Genomic DNA, 21,049 nt, shown 5'->3' on the forward strand with positions numbered 1-21,049 from the left:
TTCTGTTTAAAACAATCAAAAATGTTTTAAACTTTCATTTACTACAAAATATGAATGAAATAATTAACAAATCTCAAATCCCATTTTTGACTAATGGAATATACCTAAAATGCTTAGAATCTCTCCAAAAACAGCATCAAATAAGCTCTTGACCTCCTCTTTAAAATGATGTCAAATTGAGATTAGGTATTGGTATTACTTTTCTCATGATTTGATAGAGAATATCAAGAAACTGTTTCATTTTCTACATAATTCCTCCAAAGTTGTAAAGTACCGGAAAATTTTAATTTTTAATGCAATGGTACTAACATCAAAAAGACCCTCTGGTATCATTTACTAGATCACTATCTCTAAGATGTCTACTAGAAGGGTCTTTAATAGTATATATGTGGTAAGGAAGACTAATGACTTTCAAGCTCTATCATTACCATTCATGTCATTCATAGTTCTTCAAGCAATTCAGTTTCATGGCATTAAATGAAAAGAACATATTCTCTCAATGATGCTAGATATACTTTTAATTATAAAGTATGTCTTCGTCAGAGGTTTCTGGGGTTTTTTTTCAAGATACATAGAATATGGAACCTTGTATATTAACTATTTACATCTTACAAAAAGGATAGCCATCTGTTCTTACATTAGCAGTATATTAAACAGTTTTATAACTTTTGGAATTTTTTTATTTCCATTATTTCATTTTTGCATATTCATAATTACAAAACTTTCATACAAACAAGATTTTTTTTTACATTTAATTTTTACTTAAAGAATAGCACAGACTTTCCAAATTATCTCAACTGATTGCTCAGTTTTGTTTAAATTTCGACATTGATCTACACCAGTTTTGCTTCCAGTTTAACAGCTTTCATTAGATTAAAATTAATATGTTCACAGACATTGTTTTGGTGATATTTGTTTAAAAAATTCTAGATCTGCAGGGCATGCAAATCTCTATTACAATGCACAATCTTGAGCCAAAGACTGGTGTTGATAAATTTAGTTGAATATTAGGGTAACCTTCTTCTCTGGCTCTCATGAATTAGGTCTCTCGTAGTTGACACTGAAGGATGGATCTGTTGGGAAAATCTTCTGACACTGTGTCATCAATCTCTTTAATGCCTGTAACAAAACAGCTGTCAACAGTACTGTGGTTCATAGGAACGTAACATACAACTTTGTTACCTTGTTACATCAAAAATGAATAGCATTTAAAAATATTAAATCTCTGATTTACAGTCAAACTTTGTTATCTTGTACTAGATGGGACTGGTTAAAACTTCGAGATATCCGAGTTTTTGAGATATCGAAGGTAAAATACTTAAAACATACCGGTAAGTGGCTGGGACTTACAAATCACTTTGACATATCCATTGTATTCAAGATATTGGTGTTTGAGATATTGAAGTTCAACTGTATTTATAAAACAGCTGAAATGAGTTTTATTATGTACATAATGGTGACCAATAAGGTTAATGAAACACTATGTAGTTTCAAGTAATTGTTGCACTATCATATTTTAAAGAATTGTACAATCAACTTTATTTGTGAGTTTATCCAGTTTACATAAAAACTTGATTGCTCAGCCCTAGAATACCAAATGCCCTGTATTTTTCATTATCTATTTTCTATTTGATATCGTATGATATAACTAAGCAAAAAATAACAATCTTTTATAATAATATTTTAAAATTATTTAGGCAAATTAAAAATTATTCACAATTGTTTCATTTTCCAAAAACTTGCAACATGTTAAAAGAAAACACCCCAAAAATTGTATGTACGGTACATAGTGCTAACAATGATGCACAGGTGAACTTTATTACGGAAAGTTGTAAGACACCGGCATTGTTACTGACTGATTTACCTGTATGTACTTCCTCTGTGTCTCGTCATTGAGCACATGAGCTATGTGTCGGGATGAGATTTTTTCACGCCCTGTACGAGCGTGAATTCCCACCATGGTTACTCCAATGGGCCAGGGCGAGTTTCCGATGGCCATCTCCAGGTAAGCGTCATTGGCCTGAAAATACAATTATACATAGGCATATCTTCCTTCGACTCAGAAGAAACTCAAATGATTGCATGCAACTGAAAAGATGAGGACCTTAAGAAGAATGTATGAATATTCTTAATTTCTGAGTTATCCATTTTTTCTGAGGGATGTTAGACAATCATGTACAGGATATATTCAGTTATAATTTAATAGTTAATAATGTAGGATTTAAGAACTTGGCTTATATATAGTATGCTCAAAAGTAGCAAAGAAAAAAAAAATCTACCATGATTAAGATTGTAGTGTAAAAATTTGATTTGTTATTGACATGTGACTGGCATGTGTCAAAAATATCAAATAGTTCAGGCTAAAATTGAAACACTGTCAATATTAAGTTGGCACTACAACCATTTGAGTCAGCTGATACTCATAATTGGAAGTAAAACTAAATGTGTATTTCTATATTATGGATGACACGAGTATGATATCATCTACTGTGGTTTCATCAATATTCGTTGAATACCAATTTTCGTGGATTTCGTTGTTAAGTTGATCCACAAAATTAAATGTTCATTGAAATGCAATTTCTATGAACATTTTGTATCGATTGGGTCATTGGCCACGAATTTACGTATCCCTGAAACTGTGTTTTTCACTTTATCCACGAAAATTGATACCCTTGAATATTAATGAAACTACAGTATCATCTATTCATGATGCTTGACTTTTATGGCTCACATACCTTGAGATAGTCTCTGTGCATCAAATGATAAACAATGATCACCATGGCGTCCAAAATGTCTTCATCAATGGTCTGTAGAAAAGAGAGCAACTGTGTTACACAGGGTAAATCAGGCAAAAATTTAGTGTCAAAGCCACACTTACCTAATTTTGTAGGATACGGACCAAAACCAAAATATCGCTTATATTTCAAGACAGTTAAAACATGTATATCATTTATCCTGCAACATAATATTACTACTGAAGCTTTAGACGAGCAAATTTTGACATATTTTGATGCATACTGTGGTTTCATTAATTTTCGTGGGTATCAATTTTCGTGGATTTTCTGAAAACCACAGTTTCAAGGATACGTAATTTCGTGGCCAATGTTCCTATCAATACAAAATGTTAGTTGAAATTGAAATTCAATGAACATTTAATTTCGTGGATCAACTTAACAACGAAATCCACGAAAATTGGTGTTCAACGAATATTAATGAAACCACAGTATCTAATTTAAAATCATGTATATCATTTATCCTGCAACATAATATTACTACTGAAGCTTTAGACGAGCAAATTTTGACATATTTTGATGCATATCTAATTTAAAATCATGACGCCATGGCGAAAACGAAGCAATTAAGATGATGTCACGATGCATTTGAATATCAGATAAACGCACAAGGCCACACTGGGGCATTGACAGGATAAATTGTGAAGTGTAATAACACTGCTGTACATTAATACCTTGTGTTTGAGTTTTCTGAACAAGGGCTTGAGATAGCTGACAGTCTGAGTGTGGATAGCACTGGCCTCCTTCCCTTTCAGTGTCCGTTTTTCTTCCTCCGGCCTCTGATTCAAGTTCTGTCCCCACATTTTCAATAAGTACTGCAATGTCCATCAGATCAATTACTTTCATACACAATTAAAAAGATGCAAAACTTGGTATCTCTACTAATCACAGTTTGGGTAAGAAAGTTGCGTAGAACTTACCTTAAGAAATCTTAGAATAATATCACAGTTTTTCTCAGAATCTCCCTTTCCAATTTCTTCTTTCATTGTCTGGAAAAGTAAATACAAATTGTGACATTTGCAGCTTTTTACACACAAGAATATAAGTACCACGAAAAAATATTTTAATTATTAGGGTAATTCATAATAACTTGAGCTTTGTTTACAGTTTCAAAAAGTAAATTTAGACATCAAAAGCAATTCTGTAAAACATATACAGGCACATGTATTATCATTTTCTTTCCTTTTGCCAACCAAATCATTCTTCGTCTTTGGCAGCTGAATTTGGATGACTTCTAATGTATGATATAATTCCATAAGCTGATAAAAAGGTAATTATCCAATGCATATATATCCTGTGTTGTGCTATAACTTGTTGTAAACTACTTAACTGAGTATCTTCCACTGTAGGAATTGTTTGACTGACCAGTTCCAGTTCTAACATTCATACATTTTCTAAAGCTGCTGTGCATTGCTGGATGTTCATGTAAGATACTAACCTGGGTATTTTTAAACCACTACTGAGTAATCATTAGTTGTTAACAATGAACCAATTATCTGCCAATTTAGCACCATCAACTGATGCAAACATCTAACTTGAATATCTTCCATCAAACTGCCATCAGCTGATGTGAACAACTAACCTGAATATCTTCCGCCAAACTCACTATCATCTAATGTGAACAAGTAAGCCTGAATATTTTCCTTGTACATACCTCTGTAAGGCTAAGCTGATGTGAACAACAACTAGTCACCATACCTCTACCAGCTGCCATCATCTGAAGTGAACTACTGACCTGGATGTCTTCCACTGTGGTGCCGTCATCTTTGATGGAAACATCGTTGGACCTCTTGCCTCCCTCCCCAGACGTGGCAGCCTCAACCATCTCCTTGAAATAATCTTCATCTACCTTGTCCATAGCTGCCTTGAACTCATTTCTGAATCCCTCCTGTTATAGAAAGCACAATTCGTAAATCATGACAGTCTCTGTAGATAATACAAGTGACTTACAGTTATGCATACATGCAGATACATGTAGAAGTATAAATAAAACAGATTTGTAGTAAATTTTTATAAAATGACTGTTTTTCACCTCTCTAGCATCTGGCTCATCTGTTTCCAGTTTTTTCAACCGCAAATAGCACTCGTAATCGCTCTCACCAAACAGTCGTATCGGCTCATTTCTGTCACGAAGTCTCCTGATCACCTAGAGAAATTCAATTTTCCATTTTTTGAAACAGAAAAGAATATCAAATATAAAAGTTAATCCAAGTTATTAAGAAACATTTTTAATATTTTTATGACAAGTACTTTTTGGATTGCACTAACCTCTTTTCTAAGCATCTGAGGAGTTTTTTCTTCTGTTTGCTCTGGTGTATTTGTTTTTGTCTCTTTTTCCTGAAGAATTACAGAAAAAATATATGTACTGTCTAGTCGGGACTCCGAAAACAGAGTCTTCTGCTCCATCATGCATTGTGGTAAAATGGCGTTTCTAATTTAAATAAAGTGCGAGTTCTGTCCCTTAGTTCTAATAAAACCTCTTAAATTGACCAAAAACATGCGAAATATTTTGAATTAACAATTAATAAACTCAGTTTACAAGAGTGGACCCAAAGTAAACCAAGAGAGGACACAGAGAGTAAACCCCTTTCAGAAGTATACAAGGGGGCAGGGATTACAGATAGTAAGACGGTAAGATAAAAGATGGGTCTGCTTAACACTTCAGTTCGTACAGCTGACCCCAAAAGCAATTCCCGAATAAACCAAAAGTAAACCCAGGTAAACTCGAAGGAAACTCCCAGTGGACCCAAATTTTCAAAAAGTAAACCCAGAGTAAACCTTAAGTAAACCCCAAAAGTAAACCCAGGTTTTAGTTGGGGTTTACTCTGGTGTTAGGTTGGGTCTGATCAGTACTGTATATAGAACTAGATATGAGGCCCGTGAACTCGGTAACACACTACATAGTACTTAAGGGACATTCTATATAGTACTTGATATGAAGCATGTGAACTCAATGACACTCTAAATAGTACTAGATATGAAGCAACACAACTCAATGACACTCTGAATAGTACTAGATATGAGGCCTGTGAACTTATCGACACTTCTCTCTTTAAACACAACTTTGTCTTGGCGAATTCAAGACGGGGTCAAACCATACGCAAGTGATAAAGGGCAAAAATAACATGGGGCAAAAATAATCCTTAGTACTTGATATAAGGCCTGTGAACTCAGTAACACACTATATACCGTTAGCCCTTAATATAAGGCATGTGATCTCATCAACACTCTATATAATATACAACGTATGAGGCCTGTGACTTCATAGACACTCTATATTCACTGTAGTACTATATGTAGATAAGAGGCCCGTGATCTGAGAAACACATTGTATAGTACTTGATATGAGGTCCATTAACTCACTAACACAATTGAACTTGATATGAGGCCTGTGACTTCATTGACACTCTATAAAGTATTAGATATGAGGTCAAGTGAACTCATTGATACTCAACGTAGTTCTAGATATGAGGCCCGTGAACTCAGTAACACTATATAGTACTTGATATGACGCCCGTGACTTCAGTATCACACTATACAGTACTTAAAATGGCACTATATAGTACTAGATAGGAAGCATGTGAACTCATTGACACGAACTCTAAAATGTTTGCAGAAATTCACTTTCGTTGACTCCTTTTCAGAGTACATCTATCATTATATAATATTTATATAAATTGATATAAATCCGCCTTAATATGTTTCAAATGCTACAACTTTTGGTTAAGAAGTTTTCCTATATGTCTATAGTTTGTAAGATTGATCCCCAAGATTGATCCCCATTGGATATATTGAGGGATTACAGAATAAGTTGCTTACCAAAAGTTATTACATTTCATTTATTCTAATGCAGATTTATATCAAAAATTCAAAATCAAAAATTTTTATTTTTGGCACTTTAAAATATCCCATTTGGGCTATTATATCCAGAACTGTCTATTATATCCCGAACGGGCTATTATATCCTATTTGGGCGATTTGTCCCAGCCTGTCTATACTTTTTAATGTTTATACAATTATCACATTATTTGTTAGAGAAATCTAAAATGTGAAAGTAAGTCTATGTTTAAGATTAAAGTAGCTAGCCGAAATGTTAAAATTTATATATAGTTGACCCACTATTTCCGGAGATCTTATGCTGTCATCGTGAACCCTTTTGTGCCTTTTCCAATAATCTTCCTCTTCTTTTGCCGCCAAGTCTCCTCTTTTGAAGTATTTCTTATTTGGAGCCTAAACATAAAAACTCAATTGTATTTTTTCATCAGCTGATTTTCCACAAAAAAAGAAACATATTTTCTTTTATAACTCTTTAACATTGAATTCCATGGCATACTGTTATTATATTTATCTCACCATAACATCTTTAGACTCTATCTTCTGTCTTTTTCTATTAATTTCTGCTTGTAAAAGAGCTTTAAAATCCATGTTTTCGTCAATTGATGTTTACAAACGTATGTAGTTCTCCTGTGTATGAGGTAAAAATCGTATCAACATTTTCTACAATTGTAGAAAACGTTGTTTCGATTGGTCAAACGTTTGTCCAAAAATGAGGTCATCCAATCATATACATTGTATTAAAACGGTTTGGAAAATGTTAATTGAAAGTGCCCGTATAATGACAAAGATGCTACTGTACACGCTATTGTTATCATTTTATGTAACATCCCCTGTATTGGGGTTGATGAAAGTGTCAACTTACAATTTATGGAATATAATGTTTAACTGGGATGTTAGAAAATATAGAATAGCAAGAATGGTTAGTAGATTGTTCTTTTTATCCTACTTAGATTCTGCACCCGGGTAACCTCTTAATTTTTTCAGCAAATTCTTCTTGCATACTAAGTAATGTTAAGCAATGCCTTTGGTTTATGCATCATTATGCTGCAGACCGTGCTTATGTCATGGTTGCAATGTTTGCATTAAATAATTTTTTTGTAAATTGCAAATAGGCCCTAATATTTGGTTTTTATACATACAGTAGAATTTTAGGAAAATAATTTTGTTGTTGCATCATGTGTATAGGCCTAATTGGATGGACGAACCATATTTACACGCAAATTCTGTGGAAAAAATTAGTACTAATGAAATTCTTCTTGCAATTTAATACTGATATCGTCTATTTAACTGCCTCAGCCTTCCTAACAAAACACGCTAACCGACTTTCTAAAATGAAGTACTGTGGTTTCATTAATTTTCGTGGGTATCAATTTTCGTGGATTCTCTGAAAACCACATTTTCAAGTATACGTAATTTCGTGGCCAATGATCCAATCAATACAAAATGTTAGTTGAAATTGAACTTCAATGAACATTTAATTTCGTGGATCAACTTAACAACGAAATCCACGAAAATTGGTATTCAACGAATATTGATGAAACCACAGTATGTTAAATTACGTCGAAATCGAAAGTCGCCGTGTGTACATTTGCACCACCTCAATTTACGGGGCTGGTAATGGTGTTTAAAAGAATATCTAAGGCAAGTTAAGTGACGATATTCATAGTAAAATGTCCAAGGAAATCAACACATTCTACACAATGTGTTCAGAAACAAGATAAATCAGTCCAATACTAGAGCAATATTTTGTGTGCTGTAAATTGCAGTTTTTTACTTTAGAAGGCACTGTAGCTCCCAGGTCATTCGTTCAAATTTTTTCAGACCGCGATCGAGCTACAGACTACATTTTTTATGTATAATGTACATGTATTTGTAAATTTCTTCAAACACAATTTATGTGCTATGTAGTAGTAACCAAGCAGTCATATTATGTACCTTGCAGATAAAAAAGGAGCAGTTGGATATAATTGGATTCCAGGAGGTGAGATTTGACTCGACGACTGGAAGGAATCAGGTGTCCGACCTCCAGAAGCTTTTACCTGAATACCAGTGGCTGTATGTCAGTAAAGCCAACGATGTGATGCAAAAAGAGAATGCTATACACAATGGATGGGAGGGGGAAGGTAACGGCTTATAAGTAAAACATGTCATTTCATCACGTTTTGACTTTGAGAGAGAGAATCAAAAATGATAAAGTTAAGGTCAATCGATTAAAAATTTAAAAGGACAATCTTTTAGGGCTTTGCTCTTATTAACATTTGAAATTATATTAGGTTCTTACAGAATCAATGTACGTGTCATATTTTAAAATGTTAAATGATACATGTACATGTAGTATGAACATTATTAGGTTCATGAAACAGAAAGATGATACATATATCATGTAACTATATCAAAGTATATTTGCAGTATATGATCAAATATAAATAAAATATTTGCTTTTCAAACTTATTAAGGATGATTTTTTTTTGTTTTATTCCTTTTTGATTAGGTATTGGAATTCTTAGTAGATATCCTATTGTAACAGCTAGCAGGAAAGTTGTTCCATACCAGCAGGGTCCAGATACAAACAGACGAGTAATAATCCACGCAAAAGTCCGAACAGATAATTCTGGGATCTTGGATGTTTTTGTAGTCCACTTCTCATATGTAAGAAAACAACAGTGTGAAAATGCTGATATCCTCTTGAAATTGCTTAGAGGTACGTGTTTATAAAAAGTAGATGACTGTATATTAAGAATTCTATGCTACTCTGTGTCAACATTCATAGATTGTCTTTTCTCCTCTTTGACTGTTCTGTCTTTTGAGTTCAAGTATGTATACTATATCACATCAAATACAAAAAAATATGTAATGTGTTATTTTCATGATTTTGAACTTTAATTTCATTTTGAAACAGTCATTAGGTCTTAGGTTTTATACCTTATGAATGCAATGTCTTTTGTTAGACCCACTTACAGAATGAAAAAGTTTATCATGTACATTAAAATTACCTACTACATGTATATAAAACCAAGATTGTTTTAGTAACTGCAGATCTTTGCAAATTTTTATGGCACAAAGATACAAATCATATCTGGAAATAAACAATAAAACTATTTGCTTGATGTGGAAATTGTCTCTCAAATGCCATTTTCTTATAGAGCAATAATATGTAAAGTAGTTGGTTTTAAGGTCACTGCATGTCAATCATTTGTTTGATTGTATTTTGAACTACCAGTAATATTTCTTAAATTTAATGAATATTTTTATGTCTTCCAGAGAGAAGCTTTCGGTATATTATCATTCTTGGAGATTTTAACATCTACAAAGATTACGAATGGCCTATAAAACTCCTGACATCTAAACGCAGATTGGAGTTCAAAGGTTGTACTTCTCAGCTGGAGAGTTTCCGCAGAAGGAGGAAAACATTTTTTGATGCTTGGACAGAAGTTCATGAATCTGAAGAAGAAGAAGAAGAAGAAGGATATACATTCAGCAATATGGTACAATAACAATAAACTTGAATTTGAAAATGTATTATCATATGATTAGATTTATTTACATTCGTTGGTATCAATTTTTGTGTATTCAGTGAATTTAACAGTTCCAAGGATACAGAAAAGTTGTTGCTCATGATCCTAGTAATACAAAATGTTAATAGAAATTGCACATCAGTGAACATTAAATTGGTATTCAATGAACATTAATGAAACCACAGTAGAAGATCTAATTTTTAGATTTATGAAAACTTAGGATGAAATTTATTTTCCTTCTCAATACATGTAATACACAATATTCACAGTATATACAATTCTTTATGGTGACAATTTTTCTTTTTTATAATCTTGACTTTTCTTTTAGCCTTCTCCAGGTTTACATAGTCGACCAGATAGAATTATTGTGAATTCAAAGATCGAGGTGAAATCTGTCACCCTCTCTGGTGATGGCTCCTTCTACAAAAATATGTACAGTTCCAGCATACGATTTCATCGGATGAAATCCTTGATCCACCATTCATATCTCAGCTATAAGGGAGTAAAGGGTTATCCGTGCACTCAGGATTGTGGGCCAAACGGATCATGTCGCTGTGGAATGTGTGTCAAGGGAGATAATTCTAATAACTGTGATTTACCAGACTGTCAAGAATGTAGCCATGACATCTTTCAGAATATTTTACTATACAGCTTTCTTTTTGTTATTGTATGTTTTCATTTGTTTTTTGCTTTACTAACTATATTTATAAACGGAGCAGATTTTCGGAAGGAGGCCGTTTTTCAGATCCTCGGCTGTAATTGTTGTCTGTGTCATCCTGATAATTTTAAAATGCGGCACGCGCCCTCTAGAAATCGATTATACAGATGTTGCAGAAGGTGGCCTGTATTTAGACTACCTCCATTTTATTTATTAATCATTTGTATCGTTATCTTAAGTTTAGCATTTTATAACTTTAATAAGGTATTTGAGAAATCTTTTAATACTATCTCTCAAGTGATGGACGAAGAATACTTCCCTTCAGATCATCTTATGCTAAGTGCTGTGATATCTCTGTAACCATGGTAACCATGATGACATTTTAAATCCAAACATTCAAGTCCCAGTTTTTACATGTTGTGCAATATGCAATGTTTTAGTTTTGCTTTAAATGTTTTGATTTTTACCCATTGTACATGTATACACATGTAATATGGTATTTTCTGGTACCTTGCCTCAACAAATTAAATGACAGGAGAGAGGTAATACAAGTATGACTGAATTTTTATCATGTCCAGTATAACATGGTATATGTATACATAACCTCCATATTTACATAATGATTGATTGACTGGTGTGAGATATATTTGTATGAAGTATGAATACCGGTAATTGTAAAAGTGTATGTGATATGCTTTTCTTCTTTTTCTGGCATGTTTTAACTTGTTTAAATTGCATCAAAATTTGAAAGTTTTCTGTGATTTATGACAAAAATTGTCAATTCTTGTGTGCCATCTTAAAATTTTACAGAATGCAATAAAGATTATATTAAGCCTTACTGACTTCAAAGAATATAACCCAGGACCCAGCTAGGTAGGGACTGGTCATGTCTTTTCCATGCACACTTTATCATAAAAGTAGCTTTAGGTGCTTGTTCTAGAATAAATTAGTGGGAGGGACCAGGGTATGTACTGTCTGTTAGTTTCAATGGGAAATTGGTGATGCATGCAGATTTATACATTAATGACTTTTCTGTAAAAACTGTAAAAGGAGTAATTTTATTTACACCAAGATATTGGGAGAAATTTTACACTAGATACGATCAAGGTAGACTTGCAATTGCATACAATAACCCCGCATGTATGTTTACAAAAATTAAAACTTCAAAGTGGTATACCACACAACCATGTATTTAATACCTAAACGTACATGTATTGTTTGCCAATTGAAAAGCACAGCGTAAATAACTACCGGTACATTGTACCTTTGCAGTATTCCATCATTACGAAAAAAATTGTCATGAATAATTAAAATTCCAAAGCATTAATACTGAATACTTTTATGTTATACTGTAATAGATTTGATGGATGCTTCATTGGTGCTTATAATTCAGTGTGTTAAAACACCAGATACAGAGGACATTAAAGTGTAGAAATATTTGTTGAAACAGCTAGTATTGTTTATACAATTAAGAAAATATAGGGTCAATTTTCGATTTCGAAATGTGTGCATGCTACTTCAATGTCCAATGTACTAATATTGAATGTCATTCTTGTGACTTGTTTATGATTTAATTTCATTACATGTAATAAAATAAATAAATCATAAATAATACCCAGAAAGCTGAAAATTTCTGCTTCCAGTTTATGCCAACAAAGATCACTCTCCAAAAGGCTAATGCTGCCTCTTAGAGCTTCTGTAAAGAACATTAATTAATCATTTTTTTTTTACTGTTGTTTTGTTTGTTTGTTTTTTCGGCTTTTGATCTGAATTATTGCAGTTGATTTTCATTGGAGTCATTAAAAGATGCTCTCATCCTCACAACATCACTCGAGTTCGTGGGATGAGTGGACATGGGACCTTTGACATGAGGAATGAGATGCTCCATTTACACACATTTGTTTTAAATTTGAACTAGAAAACTATGTGACAGCGCGTAATAAAAATGATAACTACCAACAATCCCACTTCTTTTTCATTTAATGAAGTTAACACGTACTGTTACAGTATGCAAAAATATCACGAATCCTCCGATGTGTGAATGCAGGCTTTCAATGACCTTACCCAGTCACTAAGGTCTCCTCAATTAATTTTAATACTTTTGTAGGACTTTGCAAAAAAATTCATGTACCGGTAATTCTTCTATATTGATGACATGCAACAAATGAAAAGCATCGCAAAAGATTTTTACACCAATATTCTTGTTAAACTAATGCTCTCCCCAAAAGATTACCAGTATATGTACTAGTATTTTTAAAACATATGCTTATAAAAATGTCTGAAGTATAGGTGTCTATTTTTTATTTAATGCAAATCTTTACTGCAATAAGAATGTAAAATTTGGAGGATGGGCAATGGATATGTACATGTAACTAAACCCTATCCCTTTTTGCAGTTAAATAGGGATAGTTTTAAAAATCAACTTGGCACAGATTAATGCATGTATTATAAATTGGATAAGAAAATCATAAACTACAATGTTGCTCCATTTATAGTCTTCAGTAGATATTTATTTTCTTATACTGTACTTAAATAATAAGATTAATTTCATGTAAAAAGGCAGCTTTCTGTGCGATTCAAAGAGCGATTATTGGTTCGCTTTAAATAAACTCATCAGCATCGTAATAAATACGATTCACTCCTATCTGGATATAGCTACATGTATGCAGACTCAGGACCGTGGCTTGAGACAATATTACCCATAAATCTGATGTTTAATAACATATAAATTCTGCATTTATAATGAGTGACGATTGTCTCTAGTTGGTAATGTAACAATTGTTGCTCTATATTCTATCCATCCATGGACTGTCGACTTCAAAGAAATTCACAGTTCTCAACTTCACACTTGTTGCTGATCCTCTGTCAATATGTTATTACATGTACACATATCAACGCGAGAGGGCTATTGATTGTATATAATATACAGGTATGTAACCCAAAAACTCAGAAAAAGGCCTTCACTCCACACAATTATTTTAGCTGTAAAATTTATTTTATTGTGTGTGCCTAAAGCACCAATTATTTTTCTGTATTCAGGAGCAGATACTTAGTATAAACAAAAAACAAACCAAAAAATAGGGAAACATTCTCAATTTATGTGTAGAGAGGTAAATAACATGATTTTAACAAACAACAGACTTTGTTTTTTTTAAAGATGTATCATCATGTTAAAATCTTTCACGATGGATTTGATCTTATAAATTTACTACTTTTACAAAAGTAATTTATATACTGTACATTTTATCTTTAAAAATTCTATTCATTTTCCATCCTTTATCAAAAGATTGCAAAATATGAATGTACATGTATATGATAACAATCTGAGGAGATAAGTACCAGTTCTCTACAGAAGTAACAGGACTTTGACACAAAAAATAGTTCTGGAACCTCTCTAAACAGCAAATACATGTATACAAGACCATTTATTTACAAGCATCCTTTTACACCTGGGTGGTCAAATAGTTTTGTTTTACATGTTAACATAGCACATGGTTTCAAAATTTAGAATAATTTAATCTTTAATTTAATTTCTATCACCCCCATTCATTCCTACCAGTTATGTATAAACTTTAAAAAAAAATGAGTATAAAAATAAAAATAATGTTGCTAAAAGAAAATGCCATTTTTTTTTCAATAAAAAAATATAATTTTTTTTATTTCCACACATGCATACAAGTACTGTTCATTAAGTTCTACATTCATACCTTGATACACACATTTTTACATGTAAGCCCTACACACTAACTTAGTAACTTTTCCTAATTTTGATCTGTTACTACACAGACATGCCCTGTTTCTTGTAGAACAAGAGGTAAGCATTCTGTCTGATTTCATGTGTGGTTAGTTCGTACTCCATGTCTACCTCTATCACCCTCTCATCGTCAAATCTGTACCATTTGTTGTCGCCATGGAGACAGTAGCTGATGTAATGGCCGTAGTTAGCGCTGTCCCCTCCTAGATGGCAGCACAGTCCGTATAAATCGTACTTGTACACAGCGTCTTCGTCTGCCAAGTCCTCGCGGTTTGTGATGGTATCAAACATTACTTCTGTGAGATCAAGATTTGATAAAGGGATTGAGACGGGAGAGTGCACTTTGTTTGTCTGTCTGGTGTAAGGGTTGTACGAGAATCGCATCAACTGAATCACAAAACAGTCCGGTAGCTGTCGTAAAGAACATCGTCTCTGGGCATCGCGCAGGCGCTGGGGGAAGGGGATTTGGTTGTCGCTGATAGGAGTGGATGTTTTGAACACATTGTCCTGAAAACCACTGTCACTGAGCATATCTCTAGACCCCGGTATCGGGGACATGAAGTTTGTGGCTAGAGGGGACCCGACCCCCGACACCGCTGAGTCAGCACTGGACAGTAAGGTCCTGCCGTTCACACTCGGGGTGCGGAGGTTGTAATGTTTTCTGAGGTAAGGCGTGGTGACTGGTGTTTGGGGAGGTTCCTGCTGCCTCGCTCTCTGAGCGTTACAGAACGAACATTCAAGCCCATCCTGTCCCACTAGGTGCTCAATGTTACAGAACTTGGTGAAGCAGTCACTTACGTGGACCAGACCATTCACCTCCCGCGGGGCCTCTATAGGCACTGGCAGGAGTCGGAATGTCTGCATGTTTACTGATATGTGATTATCTGCCAGGCAGTGGTAAGCAATCACTAGTTGTCCAGTGAACAGGTTGTCCACAACTGAGGTATTTTCTTGTTTGTACGACATCCACTCTAAATCTGACAGCCTCTGAACTGATTCTGCGTACGAATCGTTCATCAAACCGTGGGCGGCATCAATCTGAAATGGAAAAATCAAATGTTTAATAATAGAAAATGGAAAAATCAAATGTTTAATAATAGAAAACGTTTAACATTGAATTAATTGGTCAGAGAAATTATGGATTATTTTACTTGCATTTGATTTTTATCACTGAATTTGCTCTCACAAAAAGACGATGAATAAAGTCCAGACTTTTCAAGTGCAATTAACATGCATGTATCATGTGTAGTACAGTATTATATCAATATTAGTATGCAGTATTGCTTTTAAGCTGTTAGGTCTTCAGCTATCTTCTACATTGATTTCAAGGGTTGGTAATATTCTTGATACTAGTACTCTTAATAATAAACCAGAGTTTTAAGAAATTTTTCTACAGTATCGAAATTTGTAGCATTTTTGTGCAGCTGAATTATAAATGTAAGAAAAGTATTGCTTAGTGTAAAATTTTAGAACGGCTAAACAAAAAACTTAAATCATGACTTGAAGGATCGATAACTTCTACTTTGCATGTACAGAGAGACATACAAAAACAGAATGCCTCTTAATGTTGGGGACCTAAAAACCTACCTCTTGTTTACAAGCCTGCTTAAGGTCAGAGACCTTGGCAGGGGTCAAATCCCCATAAATAAACTTCATCACCTTCATTCGACTGGGCTCTCTTGAGGCTGATTTCTCTACAAAGAAAACAAGACAATTTTGTTAAAAATTAAAACAGCTTAAGGTTATCAGATACTTTCTCTTAGTATGTAAAATAAAGAATCTAATATCAGGAGGTTTTTTCACACCAATGTAGGAATCAAGAAAATATTTGCACTGGTAATTTAGTCTCTTTATTATGAAAAAAAAAACATTCTGTAGAATTTGTCAAAGAGTGTGAAATCAAATCCATAATGAATAACCACAACTTGACTCATATGGAATCTTGTTTAAAAATGAAATGGATATTTTAAATTACATTATTAAAGCTTCTAAATCTACACTCTGTATTGGTTTATAAAATCATACCATTTGATCTACTTCTCCTATTTTTGTTGATGATAGAGTGAAGTATTTCCACTAGCCACATGAAGAACTCAGCTGCATCCTGCTGTAATTGTCGCTGAGTGGGTGGAGCCACTAGATTAGGGTTCAACGAGGAGGCTGCTTGTCTGAATGCCATAGGGTCCAACACTGGTTTCCCCCCTGAGGGCCTCACATTACAGCCCTGTATGAGCTCGGACAGAGTGCTGAGCAGTAGAGACTCAGCCATGCTACAGTCCCAGTCCTTACAAGAAGCTTCATTTACCAGTTCAGAGAGAAGTCCTGGGGTCCTTGCCAGACACTGTACAACTGCATTGATGAAACAAAGATTTTGTCCCTCATTTCTCAATCCCAAGGGTGCCAAGCCTGCAGATCCAAATCCAAACTTGGACATGATTTTAGACCGAAAAGAATTGTCTGGGTTGGTTGCAAGTGAGTATGGCATGGACCTTTCAGATCGTAGTGGCTTGCGAGACAAGCTGTCTCCATACCAAGAAGGTTTTGCTGATGGGGAATCATCTTTAGCTGTTGCAAAATGCTGACCTCCTGCAAAACTGGACTTGGCTTGAAGAGAAGGCATAAAGCTGAATTCTGTCTTTTTAAGAGGAGGAGGAGCATCAGAAGTTCCTTTCTTTTCCTCATTTTTCTCACCTTGAAATCTCTTCATCATATTACTAAACCTTTGTTGTGTTGTCTTAGCCCACCCCGACATGTACATGCCCCTTTCCGACTGGTTGTTGGTTTTTGGCTTATTGACTGGTGTGGCATTGAAGATATTTTGTTTGGGGATTTGTTGCTGGGGATATTGGTTGAAGGCCATTCCGTGATGGAATGCTGGATTTCCATGTTGCTGCTGTTGCTTACGTTGCATGTCTAGCTGGACCTGCAACCTTGACATGCTGTCCTGATGCTGCTGGTGTTCTTCCCACCTTAAAAACGGAATGAACCGTTTAGCACGTCAAACTTATAAATCTTTTGTTCGTGGTGATGGTATGGCAATGTTATGTTCTTCTAAGTTTAACCATGATTAATACAATTTTTTGACAGGGAGGTTGTTATTCCTATTAAAAATATCATATATGATATTTCCCTCAACCTTTAAATCTGTTTAAAAGAATTGTTTAAACTGTCAAAAAAAAATTCTGGACCGTTGTGTTTGTGTGTTTCACCTTTCAGATAAAATTAAATTTCCCCCCAAAATGAAAACATTCCAAGTCCCTTACTGTAACTCTGCCTAATTCCATGATTTGATATTTTGTTTACACATATCAATGAAATCAGAAGGTTTTCTATCACACAACTACATGACAAATACTTTACCTGGCTTTCATCTGGGTCCACCATCTAAATAAGTTGAAGGAAACACCAAACTGAGTGTAGCCAAGTGTGACTAAAGAAAGGAGGATGAGAAGGAAAGGGAAATGGTCGCAGAGATAGATGATGATGCTCAGGACAATCAGCACTACAGACTCCCAAAACCAAATCAGCCTCTTCTCCTGCATACTTCTGTTAAACAATAATGGGAGAATTTCATTTTTTAATTTGTGTGAGACAAGTCATAGCTGTAACGTATCATAGTGACAAGTTGTCAATGTAAAGTATCGATTCATAGTGACAAGTTGTAAATGTAACCTCATGAAAAGTTGTAACTGTAACGTATCGTAGGTGTAACGCATCTTAGTAACAAGTTGTAGCTGTAAGTTATCATGTAATTGAATGTATCATAATGACAAGTTGTAGCTGTAATGTACCATAAAGACACTGCAACATATTATAGTGACAACATGGACATGTTGTAGCTGTAATGCACCATAGTATTTCTGAGGAAAAAATAGATATAAATACAAATAGCGTGAATGAATTTGTTACTTATATGCTGCTAAATTACCATTTCCCCAAGTTTTGGGTCTAAACAAATAAGCAAAAACAGAAGAACCACACAGGATGAACAAAGTAGGTGACATATTTCTTCATTATTTAAAAATCCTATCTTAAGTAAATATTCATCAAAGTATATAAAAAATCTTATTCAATCGACTGTCATGCTATCAACACGCGTTTTTGTCATTGTTTTACATTCTTTGTTTACAGAAATCATCAAACTGATAATAGAAATATATCGGTATGACATCTGCAACATTTTTAATATAAAATATAGACATTAAAAACACAGTTAACGAAACGAAAACACTTAAAACAGTCGTTGTTTACTTTGAATTTGTGTCTCCTATTGTAAACTTTGCGAAAGCGTCTACAATGATGAAGAATACGAAATCAAGAATGGAGTAGTAGAGGAAACGCGCAATGTTTTGCAAAATCCACCACATTTTGACAACTTTGCTGTCTTTTAAAATCTGCAGGTCTAAAATATTGCATTAAACTATCCAACGTCGCTTAAATCCAACGTGTTTCGGCGTCTTCATTCTGAAAGTTTAAATTTTGCTTCCAAAATGGCGCTTGTTTCACTGCGTCTGCGTATTGAAACCTACTCTGGAACTCTGGGTAATTCAATAACTTGTACATCGGAACAATGTAGCGTTTTATGTCAGTTTTGCTAAAAACACCCTTTTCCTCACACGTATCACTTGTAAGGAGAAAGGGGATGGTTTAAATCAGACTTTTTTTATGTCTGACTTAAGGTAGTAGGAAACACCCGTGAAATTATTTATTTAAAATATTTTCTCAAATTCACAAAATAATGTAAAAATTAATTTCAATCCATTATCTTTAGAAAAAAATATAAATCATACGTACCTATAAATTACTCAAGCCTCAAGGCCGAAAAAAAATTAAGGTATCCCCGAGTACCCAAACTCCGTCACCATAAGTAGAAAACATTCCGCGTTTCTCTGCAATTTATTTTTTGCGGTTTTTATCATTTGCAATCACTAAATATAATCTGAAACGTTATAATTTATAAAATTATTTACCAAAATATTTAAGGTCTTCCGTTTCCAACGGAAGACCTTACTATTATTCTGAAAAATTTTCAAATTTCTTATTATTTTTTTTTTCTTCTAGACGCCAACTTTGATCCTTAATATCTCGCTCGTTTGTTCACCGATTGTTTTGAAATTTTCAGGACTGATAACATGCCGCGTGATGTTGTCGTTGCATATTTTAGTTGAGGAAAATCCCTATCCGGTTTTGAGTTATTTCCCTTTTAGTAAAATTTAACGACTTCTTTTGTCCAGGGGGGTTTAGCTATAACGATGACTGGCAGAGTCTCAAAGATGGGCTGGTTTGGAAGCTAATACATTGAATTTGTGCGAGATATATTTTATTTATTATTTAAATGCAAATAAAAGGGGTGGTATAGATGTTGAAACAAAGGTACGAAAAAAATTCAAAAAAATTCGCGTAATTTCCGTGTTAGTTTTCTACCTGATAAAAATTTGTTATAACATGTAATTTAAAAGATCTTGGTCTTACCAAGACCTTTCATTCGGTATACAGAAAAAGGGGATGGCCCCTATAATTAGGTAGTTAGATGCGTCAAAAGTTTCTTGTCAATAACTTGTAAAGGAATAAAAATTTCTAATGCATTATTGAAGCAAAGTTGTAAAGAAATTAATTTTGAATCCTTCCGTGGTATTCAATTTAATGTTTTCGTAATTTATAGCCAGTATTTGCAGAAACAATTGTTGTCAGTTCGGTCCATTTTTGTGGGGGTGCGCACGTTTAGGAGGTTATGAAAGGGCTTTTTGTAATGCACTAACTGATACATGCAGCGCGCAAAAATAATTCTACATAAAATTCCCAAATGTTTTTATTCATATGTACATATTCATTTCATAAAGATGAACGTCTTTGACCTTATTTTTGTTGTTTGTTTCATAACTGTGCCCCTTTCTATATTTAGATGCATTACGAGACTCAGGTAACCGATCGATAGAAGAGTCGCTAGCTGTATTCAGGCCGTCGCCTTGACGACAGTGCATATGCTTGTAGAGCTGGACGTACACATGTTTAACGGTCCACTGTGTTACTGTAACAGAGACATTTTGAATTGTTTCAGTACTGGGAGATGTGTTAATAAAATGGTTCGAATGCATGGTAATTAAACTCAACTTTTCTACAGTACGTATACACGGCCGTCATATAAAGCACAATGTGTATTACTGACATGACAAATGTACGCTGGCAATTAAAACGAACGCGGGATTGCTCCCGATAGAACATTTCTTTTAAAGCAAAACAAAATACTGATTTCCGATGGATATAATATTATCATCGTGGAGATGATTTTAAAAAGTGATCTTAATATTCGTATACGATAATATTTGAATCCAAAGCCGCTATTTTTAAGTAACGGTTATTAGGGATATTAATTATGACTTGCCCCGCGTTTCACGTTTTTTACTTGCAATGCATCTACAAACGAAAATACAAAACAACCTTCGGCAGCAATTTATAAATTATTTATTACATACTAGTACACAATATTAAAGAG

The 21,049-nt window shown here is 34.0% G+C and overlaps 3 protein-coding genes across 3 annotated transcripts; 1 reads left to right on the forward strand and 2 right to left on the reverse strand.

Moving 5' to 3' along the window:
• Positions 1 to 500: 500 nt before the first annotated feature.
• Positions 501 to 7,303, reverse strand: LOC105320893 (pre-mRNA-splicing factor 18). Its single transcript, XM_011419027.4, has 10 exons — positions 7,146 to 7,303; positions 6,912 to 7,022; positions 5,061 to 5,129; positions 4,825 to 4,938; positions 4,528 to 4,680; positions 3,713 to 3,781; positions 3,467 to 3,607; positions 2,736 to 2,807; positions 1,865 to 2,020; positions 501 to 1,119 (listed from the first exon to the last, which is right to left on the reverse strand). Exons 1-10 carry the CDS (start codon positions 7,215 to 7,217, stop codon positions 1,033 to 1,035), a joined length of 1,044 nt encoding a protein of 347 aa, XP_011417329.2. The 5' UTR covers positions 7,218 to 7,303; the 3' UTR covers positions 501 to 1,032.
• Positions 7,304 to 7,371: 68 nt separating this feature from the next.
• On the forward strand, positions 7,372 to 12,537 carry LOC105317619 (uncharacterized). The gene is made up of 5 exons (XM_011414316.4): positions 7,372 to 7,548; positions 8,572 to 8,752; positions 9,121 to 9,330; positions 9,891 to 10,114; positions 10,473 to 12,537. Exons 1-5 carry the CDS (start codon positions 7,384 to 7,386, stop codon positions 11,160 to 11,162), a joined length of 1,470 nt encoding a protein of 489 aa, XP_011412618.3. The 5' UTR covers positions 7,372 to 7,383; the 3' UTR covers positions 11,163 to 12,537.
• Positions 12,538 to 13,880: 1,343 nt separating this feature from the next.
• On the reverse strand, positions 13,881 to 19,086 carry LOC105317618 (ubiquitin carboxyl-terminal hydrolase 21). The gene is made up of 5 exons (XM_034450069.2): positions 18,808 to 19,086; positions 17,917 to 18,102; positions 16,582 to 17,525; positions 16,144 to 16,250; positions 13,881 to 15,594 (listed from the first exon to the last, which is right to left on the reverse strand). Exons 1-5 carry the CDS (start codon positions 18,921 to 18,923, stop codon positions 14,581 to 14,583), a joined length of 2,367 nt encoding a protein of 788 aa, XP_034305960.2. The 5' UTR covers positions 18,924 to 19,086; the 3' UTR covers positions 13,881 to 14,580.
• Between the last annotated feature and the right edge of the window lie 1,963 nt (positions 19,087 to 21,049).

The sequence above is a fragment of the Magallana gigas genome, chromosome 4 (assembly GCF_963853765.1).
Source record: "Magallana gigas chromosome 4, xbMagGiga1.1, whole genome shotgun sequence".
Classification (NCBI taxonomy): domain Eukaryota; kingdom Metazoa; phylum Mollusca; class Bivalvia; order Ostreida; family Ostreidae; genus Magallana; species Magallana gigas.

What these genes read in the sequence shown, in the direction of transcription:
- LOC105317618 (XM_034450069.2), bottom strand. Translation starts at nt 18,923, where the DNA reads ATGTGGTGGATTTTGCAAAACATTGCGCGTTTCCTCTACTACTCCATT. An exon ending in ATAGGAGACACAAATTCAAA is followed by an intron (nt 18,103 to 18,807) that starts GTAAACAACGAC and finishes ATTGTTTAACAG; the next exon opens with AAGTATGCAGGAGAAGAGGC. An exon ending in TGGACCCAGATGAAAGCCAG is followed by an intron (nt 17,526 to 17,916) that starts GTAAAGTATTTG and finishes TCCGTTTTTAAG; the next exon opens with GTGGGAAGAACACCAGCAGC.
- LOC105320893 (XM_011419027.4), bottom strand. Translation starts at nt 7,217, where the DNA reads ATGGATTTTAAAGCTCTTTTACAAGCAGAAATTAATAGAAAAAGACAG. An exon ending in CTCAGATGCTTAGAAAAGAG is followed by an intron (nt 4,939 to 5,060) that starts GTTAGTGCAATC and finishes GAATTTCTCTAG; the next exon opens with GTGATCAGGAGACTTCGTGA. An exon ending in TTATTCTAAGATTTCTTAAG is followed by an intron (nt 3,608 to 3,712) that starts GTAAGTTCTACG and finishes TGGACATTGCAG; the next exon opens with TACTTATTGAAAATGTGGGG.
- LOC105317619 (XM_011414316.4), top strand. Translation starts at nt 7,384, where the DNA reads ATGTTAATTGAAAGTGCCCGTATAATGACAAAGATGCTACTGTACACG. An exon ending in CCTCTTGAAATTGCTTAGAG is followed by an intron (nt 9,331 to 9,890) that starts GTACGTGTTTAT and finishes TATGTCTTCCAG; the next exon opens with AGAGAAGCTTTCGGTATATT. An exon ending in GATATACATTCAGCAATATG is followed by an intron (nt 10,115 to 10,472) that starts GTACAATAACAA and finishes CTTTTCTTTTAG; the next exon opens with CCTTCTCCAGGTTTACATAG.